We start from the raw sequence: 25704 nt of genomic DNA on the forward strand, positions 1-25704 counted from the left end.
GTGCAGTGCATTTACAGAGATGTCATTCAATCCAGCATCAGACATGCACTTCTTCATCATTCTGAAGTTAGGCTATGGAGTTTCACAGCATGCTTTTTCTCTATAAAGTCACTCAAACTCATCAAAGCGCCACTGATCGGCTCGCTTGAGTTTTTACGCGTGTTTTACCTTGCTTGTGGTGGAGTTTGTAGGTGTGTGCGCTGCGTAAAAGCGCGGAGACGTGCCACACGAGTCCCAGCAGCCGGAGCGCAGGAGCCCGCATGATTCCCCGGCGCGCGCCTGTGTGTGTGTGTGTGTGCGTATGTTCGCCGCCGCCGCTTCTGCTCGGTGCTCGGTCTGGATGGTCCCCCGGGGCTGAAGCGTGTGTGCCGGCTAAACTTCTCAGCTGCAGCGGCTCCGATCCGCCGACATGCCGCTAAAACTCCCGCAGCCGCTCCGAGAATCGCGGCTCTCTGAGATGAGGGATTTTTTTTCCGGCTCTCCATAAGACACCCCCCTAAACACACACACACACACACACACACACACACACACACACACACACACACACACACACTGAGGCTCTTGTCACGCCCCCCAGACTCTACACTCGACCACTGAATCACATCAAATCACATCAGAGCTCATTTCACTGCAGCTCTGACGAACTGAGCTCCACAGAACCTGCAGAACTTTTCCTTTTCAGAAAGCTGTATTTTTTGCAAATAAACTTTTCATGCATTCGGTTCCCAAACTGAAGAGTGATCAGATCAGGGTAAACACATGCACTTTCACCAGCACTGTTTGCTGCGTGCATTTCTGCTTTAATGTCAATAAAACTTGTTTTTAAATATATTTACAACATTAACATGTACTTTTAGAATTTATTTTATTACTGTTTTTATATATTTACATAGAGCAAAAATATATTGTAGTTTTATTATTATGTTTACTATTTTTACTATTTATAGAGCAAAAATATTTTCTTTTTTTAAAAATAATTTTTACACTTTTAATTAATTTATGATTTACATAAAGCACAAATTGCAAGAAATATTGCCAGCAGACACAGGATGTCAACATTGTTGTAGCCCAGTGTTGTGGGGACGTTGCATTTTGTTTGGAAATAAAAGTCAGGTTGACGTCAGAACATAACGCCAGGCCAACGTAAAACGTCCAACCTAAAATCAACCAAACATCAACGTCTGATGATGTTGTGTGGACGTTACCACTATGACGTCTATCAGACGTTAGATTTTGGTTGCCTTACCTGATGAATAAATATCAGTATCTGACGTCAATATGACGCTGGTTTAAGATGTTGACTCGACGTTGGATTTTGGTCAGTTTCTAAAAACCTAAAATCAACCAAATATCAACGTCATTTCACGTCGATATTCAATGTCAATATAACGTTATCTTTAGACGCTGGCTAGACCATTGAATTTTGGTCACCTGACTTCATGGCATATGACGCTGGTTAAAGATGTTGGCTCCACATTGGATTTTGGTCAGTTTCTAACACAACCTAAAATCAACCAAATATCAACGTCTAATGATGTTACAGCTTGACATTGTGTGAACGTTACCACTATGACGTCTATTAGATGTTGGCTTTTGGTTGCCATACCTGATGAATAAATATCAGTATCTGACATCAATATGACGCGGGTTTAATATGTTGACTCGACATTGGATTTTGGTCTGTTTCTAACAACCTAAAATCAACCAAATATCAACCTCATTTCACGTTGTTATTGAATGTCAAAATAACGTTGTCTTTAGACGCTGGCTAGACCATTGAATTTTGGTCACCTGACATCACAACCTAAATCTAACCTAATATTAACGTCTTATGATGTTGTGTGCCCGATGGGTTTACAAATACTTTTATTTATTTTTTAATATATATTTTTTCTATTTACATATAGCATATATATATATATATATATATATATATATATATATATATATATATATATATATATATATATATATATATATGTATGTATGTATGTATGTATGTATGTATGTATGTATGTATGTATGTATGTATGTATATATATATATATATATATATATATATATATATATATACATACATACATACATACATACATACATACATACATATATATATATATATATATATATATATATATATATATATATACATAATGCAAAAATATTTGCATGTACTTTTATATATATATACATAATGCAAAAATATTTGCATGTACTTTTATATATATATACATAATGCAAAAATATTTGCATGTACTTTTTTAAACCATTAATTAAAAATATGTTCATATAAGCTATATTAAATATTATTACTGATAATGATATATGATATATCAAATGTTCTTTACTTTAGTATGGTTCAAAAACACTACATAGTGTCTACTGTAAATTCAGCCAAGTAGAGCTTTCATAACAGAAAGCTTTTCAGGCATTTATTTCCCAAACTGAAGTGCCATTCAAATAAGTCTAAAAACATGCACTTTTATGCAATTTAATTCATATAATTGTGCTGCAGTGAACATATTCATTGTGCTACAATGCACTGATTCAGTTATTTGAACTGTACATAACCACTGCACATGGACATTTGTAATTATGTACACACCCACTGTTCATATACATTTGTAATTGTCTGCACACTTCTGATTATTAATAGCAACCTGAATATATACTCATTTACTGTAAATCTCTGTTCATAGCTAATACAACCTGTATATAATGTTGATAGTACATCCATCTGTGAATATCACCATAGTTTCTCTATAACTGCACTGATACCTGTATCCTGCACTTGCTGCTGTTGCACTGCTGCTCAGACCTAAAGTGCATTTTGTTGCATTGTGTAATGACAAAGTTGAATCTAAAAATCTAAATGCATTGCATGTGTTTACTGTATGCATTTCTGCTTTAATGTCACTGAAACTTATTTATAATAATTTAACAAAACATTTACAGTACATACACTTTTAAAAAAAAAGTTGTAATGCTTAATTTAATGACAATTCAGTTTGGGAAATAAATGAATGCAATTTTCAGACAAAACAAAACTTACTTAAAAGTTTAGAATTTATAGGAGGCACTTTAATGAAAGAATGATGCATTGAACAACGGATATGTTATATAAATATAAATAAATATTTAAATATAAATATAATATAAATATGCACAATAATTATGCATGCTATTAAAACTAATAAATCAAAATAAGTGCACACATAACTAAAACTACACATGATCCAATCAAAATCAGTCCAACATAATTAATGCACACTATTAAAACAAATAGCAATGCAAATAATCACAGCAAACATCTGAGGGAATGTTTGTTTATTAAGATGAAACCTTTAATGCATCATTAAGGAAGTCACCCTGTTATTATAATTCAACTTAGCGCACTAAAACAGTTACAACAGCCTAAAACATTCATTTTCTCTGGTTCCTGAGAGCATAATAACCTAACAGATGCAATAAAACATCGTAAAGACTCCACAAGCTTCATTCTTCAGAGCTGTAAATGCATTTTATGAGAGGAAAGAGATATGAGATATGATACACATCCCTCTGGGAAGTTTATGACCGCTGTCCTCAGGGAAGCCAGCACTACATTTCTTTATTCTACGCATCCTAACAACTAAATAAACATGTGTTTGTACTGGCGACGGTTCTCATAAATGTGTCTTCAGATAATCCTCCTCATTCTGAGAGAGGTGCAGTCTCTGTTCGCAGGTGTTTGAGAGCCTCAGGACACTTATTAGTGCGCATTAAAGCTTTATTTGCTCTCCTACTGGTTTTAAAATCATCATCTCACCCTGTAAAAGTGCCTAACGAAACATGTGAAGATGCTCATTAGGCAGAGATATAATTAGGATCTCAGATAAACCAGATGTTCAGCTAAATGAGGTTTTTAAGGAAAATGATCATATAACTATAATCTGGTGAAAGCTGTGGGTCTCTGGGCATGTCCCCTGCAACAGAATAAACCCTCTCATTTGGGACTGAGGTTTCTGGGACAGAGAGATATGATTTAGCCAAGGTTGACAGCAGTGGGTAACGTTGTGCATTGTCTTTCCACCACTTGAGAGGACAAGCCATGAGTGAGATAGAGATCTCTTTACGGTACAAGTCAATGTCTGCATCAATCTAACAAGTGTGCTGTGTTCTGCAGACTCCATGACTGTTATTAGTCGTATTCCCCGACTTATATTTCACCACAGTCTGGCAGTGCCGGCATACTGTTTTTGTCTTTGTCTATCACCTTTTCTCCTTTTTCGTATCTTTTTAGAGAGAAACCGAAATGCTTCCACACATCTGATTTAAAACCCGCTTTAGGTTCGATCATTTCCAGCTCTTTTTCTTCCCCGCTACTAGCAGCACACTCCATTTCCACATTACTGGATCTGTAGCGACAACAGACCGCAAAGGATGATGGCCACGCCTGGGCTGATGGGAATTGTAGTTCCCGCTACCTCCCGTTCACTTCATTCACCATAGCAAACTTTTCTCAGAAATATAGTTTTATTGAGTCATGCGCCTACGATAATACTGAAAACAATTACTATTGCAGTATGACGGTATTTACAATATTGTTACATCCCTAGTGTCTGAGCTTTTACGCATGCAGATCAATGCACTCACTACTCTTTTACTCCTATTTTGAGCAATATTTACACCATATACTTTTACTCGCACTACATTTTTAGGCAAGTAATGCTACTTTAACTTTTCAGTACTCTTTCCACCGCTGATCACAGCATGCAGACTGAAAAGTGTATCCGTCTCAGTTGTGCGCATAGGGGGTATAGTTGAAACACAGGGAGAGTTGCAACACTACCAATTCCACCAATCAGGGATGAGATAGGGGTCATGTAACATTTTCAGTCTCCTCAGGTTAACTTAACAATCACACATGAAGATTTTCCCGTCAGTCTTGCAATCTCTTCTGAAGCTCCAACAGAAAATCGAATTCTGAGGTAAGAAAGTAAAAAAAACAAGATGATATTTTGTTTAGTACCTCCGCCGTTGTAGATGATGTTGTATGAGTTATATCAGGTCAAACTGTAGTTTCTCTAGTAAATACTGGTGTCTCAACCTCCTGCTAATTTCAAAGCACCATGCTAATACAGCTAGCTAAACAATAGGTGACAGTGGCGGGGTAGGTTGAAACACGTGTTTTGGATGCACTTACACACACATTAATATGAATGTGCACATACAGACATGCACAAACAAATGCATTTGTGCATGCACAAACACACACAACATGCACATACACTTCCAATGTTCACATATATTGTATTGTTGCAGCTATTTATTTACAGTAAAACTGTTGTTGGGACATATCACTTGTAGTGCCCTTAGTTTTTGTGCATTTTGTTTACCTGTTACAACCTACCCTAGCAGTGGTCAGTAACAAATGACCACTTTGTATTTGTCATCATCTCACAAAGTCTGTGACATAGTTTAAGAAATTTAAATTGTGGATTTTTGTAGTAGACAAATGTGGGTACTTTGCCTAAAAGTTTCAGTCATGTAGCTAAAAAATAAGGTAGTTTTAGGTGCTAAAGAAAAATTGTGTTACAGTCATCTCCGGTCTCCCCTACATTTATTTATGTGCATTTTCAAAAAATATGGCTTTTTAATAAGCACATTTTATGCAATATTCCAGCCTGATCTCACAAGAAAATGTACCTATTTTACGTTTTGTCAGCTTAGTGTATTCACTCATACAAAAATTGAGTCAAATTTAATTAAAAATTCATGCAATTTTTAAAAGGAGGTGTGGTCCCAAACCTCAAACCCCGCCCCTAAACCCAACCCCCATCCGTGCATGAGCAAATCATAATAAATAATACAAATGAGGTCAAATGAGTCAGACACTAAATTAAAAAGTTACAAAGTGCCGTGTGTTAAACATTTCAAAATAGGAGCACAACTGCTGTCTCCATTCACCATCTGAAATCTTTTCTCCATAATATAAACTCGCTTCGGGTGACTTGGTGGCTCAGTGGTTAGCACTGTGGCCTCACAGCAAGAAGGTTGCTGGTTCGAGTCCTGGCTGGCTCAGTTGGTGTCTCTGTGTGGAGTTTGCATGTTCTCCCCGTGTTGGTGTGGGTTTCCTCCGGGTGCTCCGGTTTCCCCCACAGTCCAAACACATGCGCTATAGGAGAACTGATCAACTACACTGGCACTAGTGTATGAGTGTGTGTGTGAATAAGTGTGTATGGGTGTTTCCCATTACTGGGATGCAGCTGGAAAGGCATCTGCTGTATAAAATATATGCTGGAATAGTTGTCGGTTCATTCCGCTGTGGTGACCCCTGATGAATAAAGGGACTCAGCTGAAGGAGAATGAATGAATGAGAAAGCTCACCGCTTGCTGGACGTTGGAAGCTTCCGACCATCTTGCTCGACCCTTGACCTCTGCGTGACCCCCAGCAGGACTCTGGGAAACTGTTTATATTCTGCAACTCATCCTGAAATATGAATATTAGTGAGAGAACATCAACGCATGAAGCAAAGGGAAAGTGTTTGAGTGTGTCTTCTGCCGACAAGGAATGTGAAAAACTGCATTTAGGAGGCAGCGGATCATCTTACACGTGCACTTACTGTCCAAGCACACTGTATATCAGGAACATGTTGAAGGCTGATGGAATCGGGATTTATTGCGCAAATTTGCAAAGGCAGTTTTGTTTCACAGCGTGCCAGAAGAGCACAATCCTGCCAAATGTGTTGTGCACGGCGCAGTACAAGAGCACGCCATTCCTCAGCTCTTCTGTGCTGTTTTCAGGACAAATGTCAAATCTAGATATTTAATGGGCGACTGCAGAAATTAAAGCGGGTTTTCTGAAAAATGCTTCAAAATTCATTGAGTTTATGACTAAAACAAGAACATATTTCTGTCAGCGGAGTCTGAAAATGATTTTTCTTTGATTGAAGTTCTGACTATTTTCTGATATTTTATTTTGAATTAATTAAGCATTTACTTTATTTTGATTTCTTCTTTCATTATAGCGTAGTGTTCTTCTGACTTTCAGGTACTATTTAATACAAATTCTGAAGGAGTTTTTATTTAGATATTTTCACTATTTATTATTTTTAATATTTAGATTTTATTATTTTATATTTGAAATTGTTATTTTCTTGAAATTATTTATTTTTTAGTTCGTACACAAGTAAAAACATGAAATAGATATATAAAAATAATTTTGTAAAGGGCAACACGGTGGCTTAGTGGTTAGCACTGACGCCTCACAGTAAGAAGGTCGCTGGTTTGAGTCTCGGCTGGGTCAGTTGGTGTTTCTGTGTGGAGTTTGCATGTTCTCCCTGTGTTGGCGTGGGTTTCCTCCGGGTGCTCCGGTTACCCCCACAGTCCAAACACATGCGCTATAGGGGAACTGATCAACTACACTGGCTGAAGTGTATGAGTGTGAATTTGTGTATGGGTGTTTCCCAGTACTGGGTTGCAGCTGGAAAGGCATCCGCTGTGTAAAACATATGCTGGAATTGTTGGCGGTTCATTCCACTGTGGGGATCCCTGATTAATAAAGAGACTAAGCTGAAAAGAAAATAAATGAATGAATGAATGAATGAGCTTAGTGTTCTCCTGACATTAAGGTACAGTTTTTAATATTTTTTTAAAATATTTTTATTATTTTATATACTTTTTAACTGTTTATTTTTTAGTTTGTACACAAGTAAAAAATATATATAATTTTATTCAATTACATAACTTTCCCTTATATATTCTTATTACACTGTAACTTAAAATTTGAACAAGTATTATTAAAATCATTATTTTATTTAAAAATTGGATTTAATTAATTATTTACTCACTTTAACTGGATGACGTTTTTTCACGTCTTACTGTTCTGCTAAAATTAAGGTATTAGTTTCAATACATTTATTGAAATTTATGCATACATGTGATTTATATACATTTATTTAGTTTATATATACATATATAATTTATATATTTATTTATTTTTTCTTAAATTTATTTTTAGTTCGTACACAAGACATGAAATATATATAATCTTGTATAATAACACAACTTTCCCTTTTGCACTTCCATTACACACAGTACAATCATTATTTTATTGTAAAATCATTGTCGTCGCCAAGCAGCGCCGCTTTTCAGTATTATAAACAGGTTTCTATCACGACTCAGGACACTGTTCATAATTCTGCTGGGTCACAGAGCGCATCTGAATAGTCTCATTGTAAATAACATGCGAATGTGCGCGTCTGGTGTGCGAAACTTCCATATGTCATGTGCACACCTTGTCGAGTATGCGACAAACTTTACTCCTGAAATGGCTTGTTTAATCTGCAGCAACTACTCATTTATATTTCATTCATTCATTCCTTTTCTTTTCAGCTTAGTCTCTTTATTTAACAGAGGTCACCACAGTGGAATGAACCGTCAACTTTTACAGCATATGTTTTACACAGCGGATGCCCTTCCAGCTGCAACCCAGCACTGGGAAACACCCATACACACACAACACACACACACACACACACTCATACACTACGGCCAATTTAGTTGCTCAATTCTCCTACAGTGCATGTGTTTGGACTGTAAAGGAAACCCACGCCAACACGGGGAGAACATGCAACTGACCCAGCTGGGACTCGAACCAGCAATCTTCGTGCCGCCCTACTTTTGAAACTATTCATTTATTTTTTTGTTTGTACACAAGTTAAAACATTAAATATATACACACTTTTCCCTTTTGTGCTCATTACTTTGTAACTTATTTTGCTTTAATTAAATAAGATTTACTCACTTTAACTGGTATATCTGGTATATTCAGTATATCTTAGTTTTCTTAGTTCATAATGAGTTGCAATTTCTAATATATTTATTTTTTATTTTTTTAATGTAATTCCCTAGTGTATTACCATTTTACAAACAATACAATAACTTAAAATGTTAATCTAAAGTCATTCATTGTCTTACTCTTGTTTTATCTCCAGCAACTATTCATATATATATATATATATATATATATATATATATATATATATATATATATATATATATATAATATATATATATATATATAAGCTTTGATTTTAGTTTAACCATAACAACCAAAAGCACTAAAATGACTTTCCACACGCTCTAGAAAGTCCCTCAGTATCCCTTGAGAAAGCACACAGATGTATTTAGCCTGTAATGTGATCTTTAGGTGTTGTTTTCTTCAGTCGCCTGCGCTGGTTTCTGACCCTGAGCTGAATGCAGACAGTAAACATGCGCTGTTAACATTACCCACACACCTTTCTGCTCCTGACGGCTTCATATTTAAGCTGCGGTTAATTATTGACCCAGTTAAAACCTTCAGACACTGATTGTGAAATGATCTACATGATCTATATGTGCTAAATATCATACGGTTACTAAAAAAAAGACTGATTAAATATTGAATAAATACTACAGAAATTAGCCAGTAAATGTGTTAGCTGTTTTTCTTTATAACATTTACTCTGGGTCTGTGTTTTAATGAGGAAATGGACAAAGGGTGAATTGAATATGTTAAATATAAGATAAAATACCATAATAAAAGAGTAAAATAATTAATATGTTGAAGTGGTAGACGCATGATGTTGTAAAGAAGTGGGTCAAACATTCAGCTTGCCGTAAAATTCATGTGTATAATATTTTTGTTGATTATGATGAGATGTCTATTGTTTGAAGTATGGCATGACACTTGGATGCTCTTGGCACACTTTGGGTCCATTAGTAGCAATTGAGCATCAACGCCACAGCCTACCTGAGTATTGCTGCTGACCATGTCCATCCCTTTATGAGCACAGTGTCTCCATCTTCTGATGGCTACTTCCAGCAGGATAACGCAGCATGTCATAAAGCTCAATCATCTCAGACTGCTTTCTTGAACATGACGATGAGTTCACTGTACTCAAATGGCCTCCACAGTCAGCAGATCTCAATCCAATAGAGCAGCTTTGGGATGTGGTGGAACGGGAGATTGGCATCATGGATGTGCAGCCGACAAATCTGCAGCAACTGTGTGATGCTATCATGACAATATGGAGCAAAATCTCTGAGGAATATTTCCAGCAGCTTGTTAAATCTCTGCCAAGAAGGATTAAGGCAGTTCTGAAGACAATTGCGGCTCTGACCTGCTACTAGTAAGGTGTACCTAATAAAGTGGCCGGGGAGTATTCGCACACTGCTGACACACAACCCCCTATAAATATTAACTTCTGCATAACAGCTCCCCTTTAAAGCTTCTTCCTCAAAGCGGACACCTTTTCCCACTCATCTGGAGTTTAAGGCGTCAGTAAACATGAGCTGAAAGAGACGAAGAGAGCACAGTAAGTGTTTAGGATGAATTGGCTCTGCAGGCACTTCATTTAAAGTGAAAAATGCCGAACATCAGGGTCAAGTGAAGGATTTGGCCAGAACGAGCTGAGCCAGCAGGAAAATCAATCACTTTAGCCACTTTCCGAAGCCTGAAATGTGATTACCTCAGTCTGTGCTGTTCATGCAGCTAATGAAATGAGCTCCTGACCTGACTGTTTGCATGAAGACCCTCTAAAAGTCATTGAGGGAAAGAGGAGAGTTCTCAAAAAGGAGGTCATGGGTTCAGCTAACAAGGAAAGCAAGATGCCTTTATCGGACGTGATTATTATCAGTGATGTTTAATGCTTGAGTCTAAAAGTATGAGTGTGCATACCGAAACATCTGCCTGTTATGAGCTATCTTTATTTTAACAGACAGTGAAAGACCTTTAAACGACATCCTGACCTCCAGACAGGTGTTCTCCTGCAATCCGCGCCTCTCTCCGGATTAAATCCCACTTCATCCATCGCATCCCAAATCCTCCAAAATGTAAACCCAAAGTTCCAGCGCTGCAGGAATGTCAGGTCTCTTCCTCAGCTTCTCAGGATTAGCCCTGAAGACAGATTTGCGACGCTGTCAAAACAACCATCCGGAGATCTAAACTTCCCACCCCTGTGCTCTTACCTGACATGAGGGTTTAGAGATTCCTGAAGGAGGATTCGATGACAGTCTTCAATCCTGATGGAGGAAACACACAAAAACAAAAAGTGTGGAGAGGTATCAGTCAATAGCTCGGGCTGATTGTCGATCTGTTGAGCGTTCGCTGGTTATATTTACTTGCATACAGCTGAGGTACGAGTTATCAGCCCCCAATTTCTAATAACTAATATAATAATATAATATATATATATAATATAAATATAATAACTGATGTATTTTCTCTTTGTCATGATGACAGTGAATAATATTAGACTAGATATTCTTCAAGACACTAGTGTTCAGCTTAAAGTGGCATGTAAAGGCTTCACTAGGGTAATTAGGGTAAAGATAGGGTAATTAGGCAAGTCATTGTATAACAGTGGTTTGTTCTGGAGACAATCCAAATGTTTGCTGGTGGTAACAGGCAACAACTAGTTAAAAAGAGCCATCGGTGTAAAAACGATCACGTGTCAGAACTGTCAGGGACGAATATTAAACTTTCTGTGAACTTCTTACAAGCTTTGAAGACTTCACATAAAACTAGAGGAACTGTCTCACCTCATTACAGCTCTCCTAGAGGGCCTGAAACTTTGGATTATATTGAAGTACAGTTCCACTTTTGCATTGTCAACTCAAGCAGTCATGCAAACACCAAGGCTTGTTTCAGTATTAATAATTGTTGATTGATATATTGTCACAGAAACCATTGCAATGAGCGATATTAGCCGGGTTTACATGGACATGTGAATCAAGTCTTTTCAAAGAATGCAGGAATAAATAATATTTATGAATAAATAAATTCCAAATGTGAATTAGGTGCATTTTTATTCATGGTTAGCGGCTGACTGGGGTTTTGGTAACCTAGCGAGCAATTGTTAAGAAGTCACATGGGCGTAACGTTTATTCAGTAAATACATTTACATCTCCTATTATTCACATTAACGCTTTTTAGCACAAGTCTAATACAATCCTTATAGTATAAATATTAAAAATTATAATATTCAAATATTAAAAATTTAAAATATTGTAAAAAATAAAATGTTTAAAAATTATAATAAAATTAAGGGAATTAAGGGATTTTTATTAGGAAATTTGCTGATAAAATCCCTGCTAATAACTAATGTTGATTGTAGCCTTGTTTCCATCGTAATGAGAAACGAATCTTTTCAAAGATCACAAAAAAAACAACAACGAAATAACTGATCTGAATAATGTCACACCTGCTGCAGTGCCTCTGGTGGTTTTCAAGGGCACCAGTTTTTGTTTTGGTTTGTGTTTTGTATCCTAGTCATGTGATCACTCCTTGTTTCCAGCTGTCCCTCATTGTCTAATTAGTTCTCTCTTTATAAGCCCTGTTATGTTGTGTTTAGTTTGCCTTTGGATTTTCAATGTTCTGTTTAGGTTTGTCGTGCTTTATTCATGATCTGGTTCATCGTGTTTGGTTTGTTTGTTTGTTTGTTCACTTTGTTTAGTATCATTACTATGTTTTTGGATACCTGTTTAGTTTGTGTTTGATTCACTTTTGAGCTTAATTTTTGCACTTCGTGTTTTCCTCGATTTTGGTACCTTGCCTGTCCCTTTGTCATTTTTTCGGGATCTTTTATTGTTTGACAATAAATGTGTTTTGCTGCACTTGGATCTTTCCGTTGTTTTTATGATACCCAGTCGTGACAAATAAGGTGCGTTTATGTTAGAGCAGCTAACTGAGGTATTGGTAACCTAGCAACCAAAAGCCAAGCATGAAGGGGTCACATGGGTGTAATGTTCACCACGTCACGTGTGTTTCCATCTCTCATTATTCAAATGAACCCTTTTTCACACACATCCAAGCAAACGCAAAACATTTTGCCGAATTTTTACTCATAGTTTGGAGAAATGTCTATTATTTGTTGCTCATGCGATGCTGCCGTTAACATGTGACTAACGTTAATAGTAGTTGGGTTTCAATCGTAATGCAAATCGAAGCTTTTCAAAGAAAAGAAAAAAAAGAAGACAATAAAATCTGAATGAGCTGCGTTTCTGTTATTGTGAGAGTGGATGGCTGAGGTATTGGTAACCTAGCAACCAACAGTAAACAAGCCAAGCATGATGGAGTGACATTGTGTAAACACGGGCAAGACAAGAGCCCCTTTCACACAGTGATACTGGTAAATATCCAGAAAATTTCCGGAACGACTTTACCAGTAAACTCAAAAATCGCTGTTTACACAGTTGAGGACATTATGGGATTTTTCCAGAAAAAAGCAATCACACATCTTTTCCAAAATAGCGGTAAATTCTGACATCATTCACCAGAAATGAGCTCTAAACAGCTGCGCTTGTATTTGTAAACATTTGACTACATCACAAACCCTGTGGATGATCAGTATTGTGAACAACTTCGCTGAAAACATATAGAGAAACACTTTCGCATGTTGAGATGTACATGATATGAGTGTGTGCTGGCACTCACCGGCTGCTTTACGTGCACACGCGTCACAGCCTGAAGGTAAACAAACTGCGTTCACACAGCACAGCATTCCGGAAAATTACTGCTAATGTTACAACTTCTCTTTCCGGAAAGTAGCCAGAACGAATTAACCGGTATTTTCAAAAAGGGCCTGTTCACACAGAGAAAGGTCTGTAAGTGTGAAAGGTGCTAATGAAAGGAAAACGTGTCTGAAGCCGTTTTTAAAGTCCATGTAGCCAGTTCATCATGATCCTCCAGCTGTGTCTGTTTAATCAATCTGAAACAGGAACTGGTGTGTGTGAGGTGCATGCTGGAAGTTGTAGTTCGTATATGTGGCATGTAGTGTTAGTAGCTAGATCGCTAGTGATTAGCACATCGTAACAGTAGTTCGGTTTCCCTTGTAATGTGAATTATGTGTTTTTATCATTGTAAGAGTGGCTGACTGAGTTTTTTTGGTAACCCAGCAACCAACAGTAAACAAGGCAAGCATAATGAAGTCATGTGAGTGCAATGTTCACTGATTGGCTAATGAGTTTATTTGGCAAATGCTTGCCCATCTCCCATTATTTTACACAGGCGCCTTTAAATAAAATGTATTATTATTATTATTATTATTATTATTTGCATATTTCCTTTTTTGGCACACATCTAAGCGAGCATAAAAATTGTGTTTATTGTGTAAAAAAGTTTCATTCTTAACCTTATTTAGATTCTGTGACTTAGTGAATGTCTAAATATAAGCTTCGACAATGGGGTCGATGAACGCAAATCTGCTTTAATGTCATTTGTGAATGAACTTCTTCCAAACCATCAGTAGTTGTCAAGGGAAAAAGTACAAATTGCGCTTTTCTTCAGCTGTCGGGCATTGTTTTTGAAGAGTTCCTGCGCACGCTGACTGAGAGTAGACGTGCAATCAGCTAAAACCTTGCTGAAATTAATTTTATATATTGCGTGACCAAAAATGATTGAGCCCATGTGCATGTGTACAGCACGATTAGTCGATATATTGATTATTGCGACAGGCCTATCAGTGCCAAACATGCACAAAGTGTCTATGACATGAGTAAGCGTACACATCCCTGTTTCCACTCCACCCTCATCTTTATTTAATCCGGGTGTCATTGTTTCCATGTGCACAGACAATTTATAGCGGACAAAACAGCCTCGTTCAATATGCAACATTTTCCGTTTTGGCAGCGCTGTCCTTTTTAACTTTAATCTTCATATTATATAAAAAACTGAAGTAGGGTGTTTGGATGTTAGCTGCTCTACAACAGACTGCTATATTGAATTCTGGGATGGGTATTGTTTTTGCATGATTGCATTATACTGGGAAGTTTGTGATAGTATTGTTTTAAGTATTGCATTAACAATATATTTAAGATTTATGCAGAAAAAATGCTGTTTTTATTATCCATTATAAAAAAAATACATATTTATTAAATGTTCATACTAAAATAAAGAATATAGATCGTTTTCTGATCCAATTAAATCTAATCTAATGTCGAGGTGCATTTATTTGGAAACATTTTCAGCTCTATATGTTAATCTTTGGGATGCTCTAGCCAATAGCAGAACAGCACCTACTGTGTAGTTCTGTAAATTTGCATAAACCCAGCTAATTACTAATGATAACAGTAGTCGGGTTTCCATCATAATGAGAAGCCAATCTTTATCACAATGCTATTACACGGCTAATTTCTCATGAAGCTAAATATTTGCATGCATGCACTGTTAATATGCTTACGTATCAGCGCATGGATTAAATCACCAGTGTTAGCTCGAGAAAACTGTGACGTTAAACACGTCTGCGCTCTCAGGTTTCAGTCTGGCCAGCAGCTGCAGGATTCACAAAACTGCCTTTCAGACAGACTCTTCATGCGGGAGCACTAGATGTCGCCCACCGCTGATCTAGAATCAGCTCATATTGATCACATAGAGAGCCTGATGAGGACAGATGAGGTTAAACTGCCTTCAGATCAGACATAGTAAAATGATGATGCATTTGCAGGAACTTGCGAGTGATGCTGAAGTCTTACATAAATGCAGAAGATGTGAGATAATCAATGCATTTGCATGACACTTCAAGAATACTTTAATGCACTGTACAACTGATTAGTTGAGTTTACTTACAATTATTAAGTTAATGAACAATGTGCTTACTAATAAAAATGTTATTAATCAGCTGAACAGTTCTAAGATACAACAGGTTTGTTTTCTTTTAAGGCAACAGTTTCAGGCAATAACTCAATTAATCAAAGTAAAAGCAATCAGCCTACAGTCTAATGTTTGAAAAAAATAATAATTAGATAATCACTTTTAAATTCAACTCACTTGCAGAGCAACAGGTTTACAAACATTTAAAAGTCGGCTAATCTCTAGTAAAGTCAAATAATCTCTAATAAAGTCAACTTATCTCTTTTAAAGTTAACTAGATGCTTTTGAAGTAAACAAATTGCTTTTAAAAAGCAGCTATGATTATTAAAGTCAATTAATCCCTCCCAATTCAACTAATCTCTTTTTAAGTCAACTAACCGATTTGAAAGTCAACTTACAGTACCTATTTTAAGGCAACTAATCACTTTTAAAGCCAACTAATTGATTTTAAAGTCAACTAATCACGTTTAAAGTCAACTAACCTATTTTGAAGTCAACTAACCGATTTTAAACTCAACTAATAACTTTTAAAGTCAACTTACCTATTTTAAAGTCAACTAATCACTTTTAAAGTCAACTTACCTATTTCAAAGGCAACTAATCATTTTTAAAGTTAACTAATCACTTTTAAAGTCAACTAACCGATTTTAAAGTCAACTAATCACTTTTAAAGTCAACCAACCGATTTTAAAGGCAACTAATCACTTTTAAAGTCAACTAACCTATTTTGAAGTCAACTATATTTTGAAGTCAACTAATCACTTTTAAAGTCAAATAACCAATTGTAAAGTCAACTAATCACTTATAAAGTCAACTAACCGATTTCAAAGGCAACTAATCATTTTTAAAGTCAACTAACCTATTTTAAAGTCAACTATATTTTGAAGTCAACTAACCAATGTTAAAGTCAACTAACCGATTGTAAAGTCAACTAATCACTTTTAAAGTCAACTAATCACTTTTAAAGTCAACTAATCACTTTTAAAGTCAACTAACCGATTGTAAAGTCAACTAATCACTTTTAAAGTCAACTTACCTATTTCAAAGGCAACTAATCATTTTTAAAGTCAACTAACCTATTTTGAAGTCAACTATATTTTGAAGTCAAGTAATCACTTTTAAAGTCAACTAACCGATTGTAAAGTCAACTAATCACTTTTAAAGTCAACTTACCTATTTCAAAGGCAACTAATCATTTTTAAAGTCAACTAACCTATTTTGAAGTCAACTATATTTTGAAGTCAACTAACCAATGCTAAAGTCAACTAACCAATTTTAAAGTCAACTAATCACTTTTAAAGTCAACTAACCTATTTTGAAGTCAACTATATTTTGAAGTCAACTAACCAATGCTAAAGTCAACTAACCGATTGTAAAGTCAACTAATCACTTTTAAAGTCAACTTACCTATTTCAAAGGCAACTAATCATTTTTAAAGTCAACTAACCTATTTTGAAGTCAACTATATTTTGAAGTCAACTAACCAATGCTAAAGTCAACTAACCAATTTTAAAGTCAACTAATCACTTTTAAAGTCAACTTACCTATTTCAAAGGCAACTAATCATTTTTAAAGTTATCTAATCACTTTTAAAGTCAACTAATCATTTTTAAAGTTAACTAATCACTTTTAAAGTCAACTAACCTATTTTGAAGTCAACTATATTTTGAAGTCAACTAACCAATGTTAAAGTCAACTAACCAATTTTAAAGTCAACTAATCACTTTTAAAGTCAACCAATTTTAAAGTCAACTAATCACTTTTAAAGTAGCAAGCTTACGCACCTTTTTAAAGTAAATTTATTAATCACTTTTAAAGTCGACTAATCACTTTTACTGCAAAGGATTTAATCACTTTTTTTAAGTTAAGTAATAGTTTTTAAAGCAACGGGTTTACTCACTTTAAGTAAAGTCAACTAACCTGCTTTTACAGATTATTAAGGTCATGTTTGACACTTCATCAGATACTACAGTAATCCTGCATGCTCCGTTTGCTGTGCTGTGTTGTGTTTATTAACAGCTGAATCCCCTCAGCCCCTCATGTAAATAATGGAGTACAGTGACTGGTTTGGGGGGTTGGTTTATGTTTCACGAGTCTAAAAGTTGAACAGAGAAACTTAAGTAACTAAGAAATATTTTTTTACCAACATATTTAAATACTCTGCTTATTGCATGAAAACTATGAAATAAAGAAACATCTGCAGGACCATTTCATGGTAAAGTGTTTATTAGTTGAATACTAAACATGACATTGCACTTCATAAATATTGCTGGCTTTTTGACAATAAAAGTGTCTGAAAATACATGTGTCGGGCAAATAATGGCTTAAAAACTCACCTGTTGATAAAAAAGCTAGTATTTGATCCCTGACCTGCAACTAAAAAAAGCCAATTGATTTATTGTCTTTTTATTCAACTAATTGCTTTTATAAATCAAATAATTGCTTTCAAAACAATGGTCTCTCAAACTTCAAGTCAACAAGTCACCTTTCAAGCAACAAATTTACTCCTTTTTGTAGTAAAAGTTAATCAATCGCTTTAAAGGCAGCAAATCAGGTTCACCTTAAATTCTTCAATCTATCGCTTTTAAGTACAACTAATTGCTTTTAAAGTCAACCAATTGGTTTTCCTTACATCAACAGATTAGTTTTGAGGTCAACTAATCACAAATTAACTGGTCACTCTTAAAGACAAATAATCACTTTTAAAGTCAACCAGTCGGTTTTCCATGAATCAACTGATTGTTTTTAAAGGCAACTTTTAAGGTCAACTAATATCTCTTAAATTCAACCAATCGGTTTCCTGTAAATCAACTGATCACTCTTAAAGTCAACTCATCACTTTTAAAGCCAATTAAACCTTTTTAAAATCAACTAATCACTTTCAAAGTCAACAAACCATTTTTAAAGCCAACTAATCACTTTTTAACTCAACCAATTGTTTTTTTCCTCGAATCAACTGATTGCTCCTAATGAAGGCCAGTCGCTTTAAAAGTTACTAGTTACTTTTAAATTTAACCAGACTGTTTCCTCAAATCAACTGATCGCTCTTAAAGGCAACCAATTGTTTTTAAAGTCAGCTAAACATTTTTAAAGTCAATTAGTCACTTTTAAACACAACCAATCGGTTTCCTTAAATCAACAGATCGCTCTTAATATCAGCTAAACACATTTAAAGTCAACTAAACATTTTTAAATTTAACCAATCTGTTTCCCTATATCAACCGATCGCTCAATGTCAGCCAATCGCTTCCAAAGTCAGCTAAACATTTTCAAACTCAACCAGTCGGTTTCGTTTAACCAACCGATCGCTCTTAATGTAAGCTAAACACTTTTAAAGTCAACTAGACACTTTTTAAGTCAACCAATCAGTTTCCTTAAATCAACCGATCCCTCTTAATGTAAGCTAAACACTTTTAAAGTCAACTAGACACTTTTTAAGTCAACCAATCAGTTTCCTTAAATCAACTGGTCGCTCCTGAAGTCAGCCAATCTCTTTCAAACTCAGCTTATCACTATGAAATTCAACCAATCGTTTTTTTTTTTGTTTGTTTGTTTGTTTGTTTGTTTGTTTGTTTGTTTGTTTGTAAATCAACTGATCACTCTTAAAGGCAACCAATCTTTTTCAAAGTCAACTAAGCACTTCAAATCACCATGTTAATTCACTTTTTAAATGCCTTTTTTACAGAAGTTTAAGCTCAGGTTTGGCACTCGCCGTCATCATACTGTGCTGTGTTGTGTTTATTAACAGCTGAAACCCCTCAGCCCCTCATGTAAATAATGGAGTACAGTGACTGGTTTAAGGGGTTGGTTCATGTGTCACGAGTCTAAAAAAAAGAGCCAACATCTATTAACACCCTGTTTATTGCATGAACAATCTAAAGTAAAACACATCTGCAGAGCTCTTTGTGAGCAGAGAGTTTATTAGTTGTATATTAAACTTGCCATTGCACATCATAAATACTGTTGAGTCTTTGACCATAACAGTGCCGGAAATCCATAACTCTCCTGTTGATGACTACATAGGAAAAGATGCTGACTAGCATTTGATCCCTGACCTGTAACTAGCGCACACTAAGAGCACAAGCGGTTCCTCCATTAAGGCTCTTGTGTGATTGACGTGGTGTGGATTGGGAAGAGAAGGAATGTTCCTTCATTCCCCGGAGGCTGGACTCAGACAACTGCTGCTCTATTTTAAACACAGCCCTAAATAACAGGTTAGTGTGTTGGGCGGGATTCGGACCTCAGTGGCCAATCAGTGGCTAGAACTGAGGTCAGCGTCTATTAGCAGGGTCTAAGTGTTGCTAATGCGAGTGTCTGGTATGCTAGCTTTTCCTAATTAGCTGTGCTAGCTAAATACGGGCCATCTCAGACAAGCCGATATTTAGAGAGGAGGATTGCATTCTTACAGGAATAACTTCAGCTTTCGTTATTTTATCATTCTGATGCTAATAAATATAGCAGCACCATAGCAACCCTGCTAACAACATGCTAGTCTATACTAGAAACATGCTAGTAACATGCTAGGATTGCATTTTTACAGGATTTAATTTTCGTTCATTTGTCATTCTGATCCTATTAACTATAGAAACACCATAGCAACCCTGCTAACAACATGCTAATCAATACTAGAAACATGTTAACATGCTAATCTACGCTAGAAACATGCTAACAACATGCTAGGATGCTAACCTAACAACATGCTAACATGCTAACCCCTAACCCACTATAGCAACCCTGCTAACAATGTACTAATCCATACCACAAACATGCTAACATGCACACTAGAAGCATGTTGACAACGTGCTTATCAATACTAGAAACATGCTAACAACAGGCCAACCTATTCTATAAATTTGCTAACATGCTAATCCATGCTAGAAACATGTTAACAACCTGCTAATCAATACTAGAAACATTCTAACATGCTAATCCATACAGCAAACATGGCAACAACATGCTAATCTATACTAAAACATGTTAATCCATACTAGAAACATTTCAACAACATGCAAACGCATACTAAAACATGCTAACACATTCTAGAAACAGGCTAAAAACCTGCTTTTTCATACTGAAAACAACATGCTAACGACATGCTAATTTATACTTGAAATGCTAAATACATGCTAGGCCATAATAGAAACATGCAAACATGCTAATCTATACTAGAAACATGTTAACAACATGCTTATCCATAGTAGAAATGTGCAAACAACATGCTAATCTATACTTAAACAAGTTAATCCATACTAGAAACATGCTAACAACAGGCCAATCCATAAATCTATAAATTTACTAACATGCTAATCCATGCTAGAAACATGTTAACAACCTGCTCATCCATACTAGAAACATGCTAACAATGCCAATCCATACTAGAAACATGCTAACATGCAAATTTACACAGCAAACATCTTAACAACATGCTAATATATACTAAAACATGTTAATCGATGCTAGAACCATGTCAACAACATGCAAAAACATTCATACTACAAACATGCTAACATATTCTAGAAACAGGCTAACAACTTGCTTATTCATACTAGAAACAATATGCTAATGACATGCTAATTCATACTTAAAATGTTAACAACATGCTAATCATTAATAGAAACATGCAAACAACATGCTAATCCATACAACAAACATGTTGACAACATGCTAATCCATATAACAAACATGTTGACAACATGCTAATCCATATAACAAACAAGTTGACAACATGCTAATCTATACTAAAACATGTTACTCCATACTAGAAACATTCCAACAACATGCAAAAACATGCATACCACAAAAATGCTAAAATTCTAGAAACAGGCTAACAACATGCTTATTCATACTAGAAACATGCTTACAGCATGCTAATCTATTCTAGAAACATGTTAACAACATGTGAATCTATACAAGAAACATGTTAACAACATGCTAATCCATACTAGAAACATTTTAACAACATGCTAATCTATACTAAAACATGTTATTCTGTACTAGAAACATGTCAACAACATGCAAATGCATACTACAAACATGCTAACACATTTTAAAAACAGACTTATAATATTCTAAAGTCAACATACTATAAACAGCATGCTAATGCATTCTACAAACATAATAAACATGCTAATCCATACCAGAAACATGCTAACATGCTAATTCAAACAATACCCATGCTAACAGCATGGTAATTTATACTAAAACATGTAAATACATGCTTATAAACATGCTAACACATTCTAGAAACAGGCTAATGACATGCTAATTCATACTAAAACATGTTAACTCATACTAGAAACATGTCAACAGCATGCAAAAACATGTATACTACAAACATGCTCACACATTCTAAAAACAGGCTAATATTATACTACATTCAATATAAAATTCATACTAGAAACAGCATGCTAATGCATTCAACAAACATGCTACCATGCCAATCCATGCTAGAAACATGTTAACAACCTGCTAATCCATACTAGAAGCATGCTAACAAGTGTGCCGATCCATACTAAAACATGTTAACATGCTAATCCATACAATAAACGTTAACAACATGCTAATCTACACTAAAACGTGCAAATCCATATTATAAAGATGCTAACACATTCTAGAAACAAGCAAACAACTTGCTCATTCATACTAGAAACAACATGCTAACGACATTGTAATTCATACTAAAAAATGCTAACAAAATGCTAATCCACAATAGAAACATGCAAACAACATGCTGATCCATACTAGAAACATGTTAACAACATGCTAATCCATATTAGAAACATGTTTACAACATGCTAATCCATACAGTGTATGTGTGTGTAAGTGTATGTGTGTGTGTGTACATGTGTGAGTGTGTGTGTGTAAGTACGCATGTATGTTTATGTATGTGTGTAGTGTGAGTGAGTGAGTGTATATTAATGCATGTATGTGTGTGTTAGCGTTAGCACAGGGTTCATATGGATTTGGCACATGTGTGTGTGATTTAAGAGGCGATGAACGCCAGCCAAGAGCAAACTTGATATGATCATCAGCGTCGAGCGTCTCGAGCCTGCAGAATAAATGCGCCGTTAACAATAACATCACGTTTAAGCGCTTTACAGCTCGTTTGGCCGCGTCTGGCGTGCTTTACGCTCGGTGTTTGTGTTGCGCAAATTGAAGAATTGCGTTTAAGTGCTGAACACATGCTAAACGCTGAGCGATTAGGAGCATTAGCGGCTCCAGATCTGCAGGAGGCTCCGCGGGTCACGTGGAGAACGGGCACAGGTGTTTCTCATTGAGAGGGCTTTGTGTGCTGTAATGCAGACGCTCAGTGGACGCTAGACACTCACTCGGAGTTATTTATCTCTGCGCTCGTTTCTGTGCTGGAGAAGATCTGATGGATGAGGACGATTATTTACCTGCACTGAATGATGTACGGCAGAATATCGAGGGTCTGAGTTCAGTGTAAGGTTAGAGTTTAAAGGGAAATTGGGAATATAACCATATACAATTCTGATATATGGAAACATATGCAAATGACAACCATGACATGACATAGATGGTCATATTTAGATTTCACATATATTCAAGTCCAACTATTTATAATTATTATTATTTTTATTTTCCAATATTTCCCAAATGATGTTTCCAACAGATTCATAAACGTTTCACAATATTTCCTCTAATATTTGTTCTTCTGGAGAAAGTCTTTATTTGTTTTATTTTGAGTAGAATAAAAGCAGTTTTTAATTGTTTTAAAGCCATTTTAAGGTCAATATTATTAGCCCCCTTTTGTGTGTGCATCAATAATAATAATTAATAATATTAATAATAATAATAACAGTAATAATAATAATAATAATAATTATTATTATTATAACAATAGTAATATAATAATATTGTAATAATAATAATAGTAATAAAAATAATGATAATAATAATAATAATAATAATAATAATATTAATGATAATAGTAATATTAATAAAAGTAATAATAATAATGATAGTAATAGCAATAATATTAATGATAATAGTAATAATAATAATAATAGTAGTAATAATAATAATAGTAGTAATAATATTAATGATAGTAGTATTACTAATAATAGTAATATTAATAATAGTAATAGTAATAATAATAATAATAATAATAATAATAATAATAATAATGATGATAATAATATTAATAATAATAATAATAATAATGGTATTAATAATAATAGTAATAATATTAATAATAATAATTATTATTATTATTATAGTAATAATAGTAATAATAATAATAATAGGGAGACACGGTGGCGTAGTTTGTAGCGCTGTCGCCTAACAGCAAGAAGGTTGCCGGTTCAAGCCTCAGCTGGGTCAGTTGGCATTTCCCCGTGTTGGTGTGGGTTTCCCCCAAACTCCAAACACATGCGCTACAGGGGAACTGATGAACTGAACTGGCCGTAGTGTATGAGTGTGTGTGTGTGTGTGTGTGAATGAGTGTGTATGGGTGTTTCCCAGTGTTGGCTTGCAGCTGGAAGAAGAAAGATAATTATAATCAATAATTACACGCACACACAGCCAGTGCCGGTGGCCGACAGTTCTCAGCCCACCTGAGTCGCCCTCATCTGGAGCAAATTACAGCACGAGCAGCGGCACAATCTGGCTCACATTAGCAGAGCCGCACCGCAGACCGACCCAGCAAACAACCACTCACACTCACCGATTCTGATCCTGCGCAGGATGACACACGCACACACGATCTGGACTCAACATCAGATGCACACACACACACACACATCCACAAACATACATGCAGGCACACACACACATACATGTGCAAACACAAAGACACACACACACTCACACATACACACAAAAACACAAGCACACACATACATGATTCATTGATTCATTTTCCTTCAGCTGAGTCCCTTTACTCATCAGGGGTCACCACAGCAGAATGAACCGCCAACTATTCCAGCTTGTGTTTTACACAGTGGATGTCCTTCCAGCTGCAACCCAGTACTGGGAAACACCCATGCACACACACTCATACACTATGACCAGTGTAGTTGATCAGTTCCCCTATAGCGCATGTGTTTGGACTGTGGGGGAAACCGGAGCACCCGGAGGAAACCCACACCAACACGGGGAGAACATGCAAACTCCACACAGAAACACCAACTGACCCAGCCGAGACTCAAACCAGAGACCTTCTTGCTGAAAGGCGACAGTGCTCACCACTGAGCCACTGTGACACCCAAGAAATGAATAATAGACAGAAAAAATAAGATATGTGGGTGTGTGTTTGTGTGTGTGTGTGTGTGTGTGTGTGTCTGTGTATGTGTGTGTGTTTGCGTGTGTGTGTCTGTGTATGTGTTTGCGTGTGTGTGTGTGTGTCCTTCAGATTTCCGCAATGATCCCTAATGGTGTTTTATCAGGTCTCAGTAATGAAGGGATCAGTGCTGGACCTCGGGGACACTGAAGGGCCCTTCCTCAGTAATAGCTGATGCTATCAGCAGGAGCCCACAGGAAGGAACACACACACACACACACACACACACACACACTCGCTGTTCCCATTCTGTGTGTGATAGCGCTTTACAAACACACCGGATCTGCCAACAACCTCCCAACATGAGGAACCCCTGCGCTCATTACTGAGAATGTGTGTGTGTGTGTGTGTGTGTGTTTAGTGTGTGTGTGTGTGTGTGTGTGTGTGTGTGTTTAGTGTGTGTGTGTGTGTGTGTTTAGTGTGTGTGTGTTTAATGTGTGTTTAATGCATGTATGTTTTGGTATGCGTATTTAGTGTGTGTGTGTGTGTGTTTTTAGTGTGTGTGTGTTTAATGTGTGTTTAATGCATGTATGTTTTAAGTATGCGTGTTTAGTGTGTCTGTGTGTGTTTAGTTTGTGTTTGGTGGGTGTGTGTGTGTATGTGTGTTTAGTGTGTGTTTGGTGTGTTTAGTGTGTGTTTAGTGTTTGCTTGATGCATGTATGTTTTGGTATGTGTGTGTGTGTGTTTAATGTGTGTTTAGTGTGTGTTTGATGCATATGTGTTTTGGTGTGTGTTAAGTGTGTGTGTTTAGTGTTTGTTTGATGCATGTATGTTTTGGTGTGTGTGT

The 25704-nt window shown here is 35.9% G+C and overlaps 1 protein-coding gene across 3 annotated transcripts in view; it reads right to left on the reverse strand.

Moving 5' to 3' along the window:
• The window catches only part of LOC101886654 (A disintegrin and metalloproteinase with thrombospondin motifs 20), a 148276-nt gene that overhangs the window by 104155 nt on the left and 18417 nt on the right, over positions 1 to 25704 (reverse strand). Inside the window, exons 2-4 of one of the 3 annotated variants that reach the window (XM_087311336.1) lie at positions 10996 to 11049; positions 10777 to 10924; positions 6373 to 6475 (exon numbers count right to left, since the gene is read on the reverse strand). In XM_087311336.1, the coding sequence (XP_087167462.1) occupies positions 6373 to 6403 (31 nt within the window). In that variant the 5' untranslated portion in view covers positions 6404 to 6475; positions 10777 to 10924; positions 10996 to 11049. Of the gene's footprint in view, positions 1 to 168; positions 455 to 6372; positions 6476 to 10757; positions 10925 to 10995; positions 11050 to 25704 lie in introns of those variants that run through there. The other 2 variants (XM_087311334.1, XM_087311335.1) reach the window with 2 other exon arrangements.

This window comes from Danio rerio, chromosome 25 (genome assembly GCF_052040795.2).
Source record: "Danio rerio strain M-AB ecotype USA chromosome 25, GRCz13ab, whole genome shotgun sequence".
Taxonomy (NCBI): domain Eukaryota; kingdom Metazoa; phylum Chordata; class Actinopteri; order Cypriniformes; family Danionidae; genus Danio; species Danio rerio.